General features: G+C 38.4%; 1 protein-coding gene across 2 annotated transcripts in view; it reads right to left on the bottom strand.

Annotated features, from left to right (window-relative positions):
• Nucleotides 1-370: 370 nt before the first annotated feature.
• LOC109916652 (SUMO-conjugating enzyme UBC9) overlaps nt 371-6,942 on the bottom strand; it is a 32,761-nt gene continuing 26,189 nt past the window's right edge. For both annotated transcript variants that reach the window (XM_048617732.1, XM_048617731.1), the window contains one exon: nt 371-6,273. In XM_048617732.1, the coding sequence (XP_048473689.1) occupies nt 6,210-6,273 (64 nt within the window). In that variant the 3' untranslated portion in view covers nt 371-6,209. The remainder of the gene's footprint in view (nt 6,274-6,942) is intronic.

The following is a 6,942-nucleotide window of genomic DNA, read 5'->3' as shown; positions in this document are numbered from 1 at the left end:
TTCCATAACGTTTATTTAAAATAAAATTTCTAATAATTGGAAAAGAGAATCGCTCACCTCCATCTTCAGTAGCCAAACAATTATTTGACAAAGCACTTATTTTAAGGGAAACAAAACCTAGCATTAAGGCAAAATGCATTTTAATAATTACAGGGTATAGGGAAGTGCTGTTGCTCAAGTTTTATTATAGTCAAATCATGTCAGTGCCCCACACCACCATTTCCGTTCCATATAGTCCAGACCATAAATTGTTTAATAAAGATATCACTATAGTTAGCACAGCCTTTTTCTATAAAGTGTTGTAGATTGGTGGTGAATATGTAAGTGTTGATTTAATAAGCACTTTTATAAAAGACAAGGAAACCACTACTTACTTTTCGCTTTTTAATTTCTTTTTCTAAACACAAATACATTAACAAACAGCATACAAACAGAGGTATCAGTGATTGAAATGGTGCATGAACTGCAATGGTACATGGTGCTCAGAGGCAGTTTGAGCCTCAACAATGGAATGATTTCTTCACGTTTAAACTTTTCATTCATTATAAATTTATTTTAAACAAGCGTATTTTTCTTGCTGTCCGAGCTGCTTTTTCAATTATACAATTTCACTTTTCGGGCAAGCAAGAGATAAGGAGAGCAAACATGGCCTTTGGAAACTTGTGCTTGGGAAGGCAGCAGATTCCATGTCAATTATGTCTCACATTCCACCATATTGTATTAAGGTTACAGAATGACATACATTTCACAGAAAACGGGCTTCAAAATGAACAATGGCCTGGAGAAACACAACCTAACCTTGGACCAATGAACAGTGGGTTGTGTCCCCCCACTTTGAAGTTATCAAGAGTTTACATGAGGTTTGTGTATTGATGCAATTAGCTTCCGCCATTTCTCCAGACTCCAAAATACTATTACATACGAAAGCAAAGTTGTAATCTTTAAGCCCATACAACTTTGGTGGGGGTGGGCCAACTGAGGAAATGTGATGGGCCAGCTGGTCAACAAATGGTTAACATTGGGTCCTGGCACAAAGTCCTCCAACTGCACTTCATTCAGTATGGTTATTTTTAAAAACCCAAGAAAAGCTTTAAACTTCAGAACATCAAATGTTCAAACAGACACTGCCAAGCATGCTCCATCAGTTTTTTGTCCAATTGGAAAACAAAAGTTAACGAGCAAACTATAAAAGTATCAGCAACACTTGCAACTGAGAAATTGTATTACAATGGTAAATACAAATTGGTAAGTAGTAAACTGGCTTGCAGTGTTGTGTTAAGAAATCACTACATATTTGGTGACAGTACAGATGTTAGAGACAAACAAGCCATGCAGTTCTGAATGAACAACAAACTGCAGAGGAAGAGAAAGAAAGCTTGCCTTACCTACATTTTGATCAAAATCTAAAAGCAATTACAAAGTTCAGATACTGTATCCAAAAGACATTTCGTACATGTTGAGAACACCCTTCATATTTGACCCAGCTTTTAAAAAAATTTTCCAAAAGGTTTGTGCTCGGTGCAACACAGACTATTTTGAAAAGTATGAGATAACTCAAAAACACCACAGTTCTACGACAGCACAACTTCCAATCCGAGCAACTGAAAAACAGAAGTACGGAGGTTTGTGAATGTAAGGGCACTTTTACTGTTTCCAAATCAAAAGCTGGCTTGACCCAAGATCATTGAGACTTGAGCAGCAACAAGATTGTAACCATGGGGGTTCAGAATGACTTGATCATAATGACCACAGTCAATGCCATCCAACTTTAACAACATGGTGAGCAAGGTGACACACAAGACACAAAAACACTACATAGTCCCAACCACACAAGGCCATGCAATAGCAACCATTACAACCATCAATTTTTTTTTTTTGTTTCTTTTTTGTCTCTTTTCCAGGAGAGGGAGAAAGGGGGATGAGGGACAGGAACAGGTTGGCAGGTGGGGTGGGGCTGACATTAAAATCAGCATGTTTTTCTAAAGACATGCCAATTCCATTTTCAAAACCCAATGGACTATGAAAAAAAGATATAAAAGTATTGTACAAGTTTACAGTGTCACCCTGGAACACTGGTTTACTTTTTTTTTTAAATTTTATTTTTGTCATTTTATCCATCAAAAAATATAAACAAAGAAATGGACGTACCCAGTGTTCCAAGGGTGTTTTCGTTACTATTCTTTTAGCAAGTTACCTGTTCTGGGTCAATTGGAATGGATACACAATTGAGATTGGATTAATTATATTTCACATAACAAGAGGGGAGAGCAGGTGGTGGAGAGAATTGGTTATCAGCCCTCATTGCTCAAAAATTCTCTGAAGAATGGCTGTAATCTTAGACTACGTTATTAGATAGATAAGTCACTTTCCAATTGAGAAAATGTTACTATTAATTTTTTTTAAAAATTCTCTTCCCTGGAATCAGCATCTTCAACTTTTACTACAAAGTCACATGTACATTGAAGAGTGAGAATGCACTGTTCCAAATAATTATCTGGTCAGGAATAAACTTGGAGAGCACATCCTGAACTCATGATTCCACAGGTTCCTGAGACAACCACTGTTCAAAACTGGACTGCAGAAAGGGTCGTTGCTAGTTGAAATCTGTGGAGGCAGCAGAACCTTCTTGAAAATTACAGTTTACATATGCTACTAGATGTTTAACACTGTACACTTACAACAAAGACAATCATTTAGACAAAGATTTTAACACTGGTGACTGACAGAATTTAAGTGTGAAATGCCAAGTAGGCATGGGCAAATCATGCTTCATGCAAGAGAACATGACATTTCTCCTGCTTCCCACCAAATCAAGGATACCATAGGATTCAGCCATACTGCTGCAATTGTGGTCTAAATCTTATGTTTAATAATAAATGTGAGAAGCAATAATTAAGAATTGACAAGATGCGATACAAGACAGATTGAGTTTTATCACCATTTATGTAGTCCCATTTCTTTCACATGACCAAAATGGTAGTATTAACAAAATCAGCAACAATGCCATCATGGAATGTACATAAAGGACATAAGAGGAGCTATGGAATATGATTTAGAAGCATATGATTTAAAAGCAACTATCATAGCTAAAAATGGGATTTAGATTGTATCCTATGGTTCAGTTCATTCTACTTTTACCACACATGGGGGAATTAAAACCAGTGTAGTTGGGAGAGGGCAGCGGGAAGAGAGACAGACAGAGACAGACAGTTGAGGAGGGGGAAGGGCTGGGGGGGTGGACTTGGAGGAGGGACAGTGAGCAGTACAACAGGGTTATTTTAACAAGATGAAGCCAATTCACCCATGCTGTGCAGAGACAGCCTCAACATTTTTCGTATAGAAACACAAGGCACTGAAAGAAAAACTAGATCCCTTAGCATGACAGCACACATGACAACAGCAGCCAAAACCATCTAGACAGAACACAGGATCAGGCGAAAAATACAGTAGTAATGTCACATTGCAATGGTGGAGGGGGAGGGGAAAGCACAGGCTAACAGAGGGGGGTGGCAGGGTAAGAAAACAAAAAAAGACAGGGGATGAGAACAGACAGGAGACAGGGATCAATATGGTTTATCACCACATTCTCTTTTTGATATTTAGTAAAAGTATTGAGAAGCTATGGAATATCTATTATTAGCAGTAACTTAAACCAAGTGATATTCAACATGAAGTGCCAGATGTAGAACTGGTAGTGTTATTGCTAAGATTTCAGCCAACAGAAAAAAGGCTGATGTTGCCTTGCACAGTAGTCAAATTCCTTCCAAAACCAGAGATTATTTTTCAGGGATCCAGGGCTCAACCATACACAGGCAAGAAATAAATGCTAGCCCTGCCAGCAACACAAAACATGCAGAGAATGATTTTTCAAATAAACGTGACCGAAAAAATGTGAATAAGCAAAGCAGTTCAGGAAGCCTGAAATTTAAAAGCAAACCAAGGAAAGCTAACCTACTATGGATCATAGAGACTGATCCAAGCACAGAGGAATGACCTAAATGCTACAGGAGAGTTCTGCCAACTACAGAAATTCAGAAGTCAGACAGCACAAAGCTAGGTGAAAATCAGGAACCATTTCAAGTGCATTGGAATTCACTATCTTTATAGTTCAGGTCTCCTGCACTTTAAATGCATGGCATCACCAAAACGTACAGTTAAAAACACCAAGTTGATCAGCAAGGTGGACACTTGGTATTGTGGAACAATCTTTTCAGAGTGAAACAGCTACACTAAACCTGCCAAGTGGTCGAAAGCACTGAAATTCAGATTTTTACTATTTCAAAGCATCCTTCATGTACACTGACAGGAGTCATACTGCCAGATCTATTATATGCCATGCCACGCCACCAATGTAAAGGTTGCAATTCTAAAATGTGTGATTACACTGACAACTTAAGTTGCACATCCCAACAAGCAAATCAAATTGGATTTCTGAAGTCTCAGTAACAAAGATGGCCTGTTTATTACTGTACTACTGTCTGCCCTGATTGAATCCAGTAAATTACAGGCATTTGCATAATTATAATTTAACTGTCCAGCAGGTTTGAGTCTCAAGCCTGAAAAGACAAGCAGTACAAGTTTAACTACTTAGAAAACCAATACAGTTCAACAATGGATTCCATTAACTGAACACTAATCCAGCAACAGGTTCAGTTTTAACCATCTCCTTAAAAGTAAGAGGACCACAAAAGAATCTACTTTGTGGTGTATTCTACTAGCTCTTCCCACAATTAGTAGCAACCTTCCTCACTGAAAAAAAATCTACTGGCCTCCTCAAGGCAACATGTCAACAGTGTATATCTTAACCAAAATAAGACGTCAACTAGCCTTCAGAATTGATTGAAAGAGGATCTGACCTAGTTGCAAGCAAAACCCCCAACCTGATTCATTCCAAAACAAGTTTAAGGAGTCAAGCAAATAACTGTACCCAATTAGAGACTTTTTTTTTTTTAAAAAGAAAAAGCTGTACTATTCCCAGCAGCACAAAATTTAGTACTTTTGAGCAATTGCTTTATCAAAAATATCAATTGCAAAATACTGGAAAATATTCATTAGCAATCTGTACTTGCAAGTGATGAACAAGCATCTACAGTCCAATCTTAAACATGCACTTTGCTTTTTATGCAAACCAACTTCACGCTAATTCAAATATCATTTCTGCAAGCCCGGCAACCCTGCACAAAGATGTTACAAGATACCTTCGCACCACTTCTTTAAATAAAAACCATTCCCAGACTTTGGAAACATTTGTAACAGTTTACTTAACTTTCCAGAGAGAAAATAAGGTGAGTGAGTGTCACTTTACCCAGAACTAGAGCAAAGGGAGGAAGTCCACAGCAAAACAAAAAGTGAGAGCAGGAGACAAGAGAATACACGTGCAGACAGCTGCAATCAGACAAGTCACACGCGCCATGCCACCGCATTTGAAATGGAGTTACCAATTTAAAAAGTTAAAAGCAATTGCGCTGCGCTGCAGGCTGAGAACATCCACTCAGCTCCCGTGTATCAGAAACTGCTCAGGAAGAGCTGCAAGTTCTTTCAACTATGACAGCAACCTATATAGGGAACATCACACATGTTTGCAAGTACTAGGGGTGGGGCAGAACAGGTGGATAGAAAGAACATTTTATTAACTGTTTCTTTTTAAAATACATCATTTATTACAGGTCTTCCAAGTCTCTTTCGAAGGGCCAATGTGGATTTAAGAAAGCCTTGGCATTTAGAGCAAAATGCAGATCATGGTATGCAAATGGATCTGTAACTGTTCTCACTTTCTTCGTGTAAAATCTTCCTCCCGAAGAATGGTCCAAACATTTGCCAAATATGCCAGGATGATTAAGGTTAGGTCTGAAAAACCATTCATGGACATAAACTGGGAAGAAAGAAAAATCCAACCACATTTTGCATGTTAGCCAGCACTAAACTGGAGCCCCAAATTCTGGCTACACTGAAGAAGGGTCAATTGAACCATTGAACACTAGGGCCTTTTTTTTTTAAAATAAAAGAAATTTACTACAGCCGCCACAGAAACACGAGTTTTGTGCCGAGATGATTTGCCATTTTTTGTGAACTAGAACTGTCCGAGTAACGATGCAATTTATTTTCCCCAAAGACTGCCAATTGCTTGTAACAGGAACTTGCTAAATGTGAAAAGCGTGCCTTCTTTCTCAGCCGACAGTCAGAAATCCACATCCTTTAGTTGCTGGGTTTTATGTTGGAGCGAATTTCTTGGCCTGTGCTCGCACTCGTTTTTCATACTCTACTCTGTTCTGGCTGTGAATGGAAAAAAAACACGAAAAATGAGTCGTTACAGATTTGGGAGAGAACAAAGATCTTGGAATATTTTTCTTATATAAAAGTAAAGGAGAGTGGATTATTTAAATCCCCAATTAGGCAACAAACCACTTAAAAATCTATGCACTGTGCACCATTGAGAAGATACCAGTAAACGGTTCCTACATTATTTCTGGACCCATAAACATCAGTTTGTTTCCAGGTGGTCCACGCCTCAATTCTTGAGAAGTGTACGCAGAAACTGCTGAAGCTGAATTTAGCTTATTCAAGTCCAACGTTGGAGAGGGGAATCCTCATTGCAAGTCTATATCCAACTTCAGCCTGGATCTCAAAACAAACGTGTCCCTATCACCTGTACTCATTCATTTAATAAAGAGGAGCAACAGCAGAAGCAAGCTTTGAAACAATTTAATTCACATACCAGGTGATCTGCTGCCCACATTAATTTTTAAATATCTCATGTAGAATCACAGCATGGTTATGGCATAGCAGGCAGACATTTGGCCCCAATGCAATTTTAAGCTGTACTTGCAGAGTTGACTAGCCCTTTTGTAAACTGATTAACTCTGCCTCCACACTCTAGCTGTATATTCAGATTCTGACCAGATGATGCAAATGCTTTGTTTTGTCACGTTTCTTTTGCCATTT

Source organism: Rhincodon typus, chromosome 37 (genome assembly GCF_021869965.1).
Source record: "Rhincodon typus isolate 14 chromosome 37, sRhiTyp1.1, whole genome shotgun sequence".
Classification (NCBI taxonomy): domain Eukaryota; kingdom Metazoa; phylum Chordata; class Chondrichthyes; order Orectolobiformes; family Rhincodontidae; genus Rhincodon; species Rhincodon typus.
Note: the sequence above shows the minus strand (reverse complement) of the source record. Positions and strands in the feature narration are given on the sequence as shown.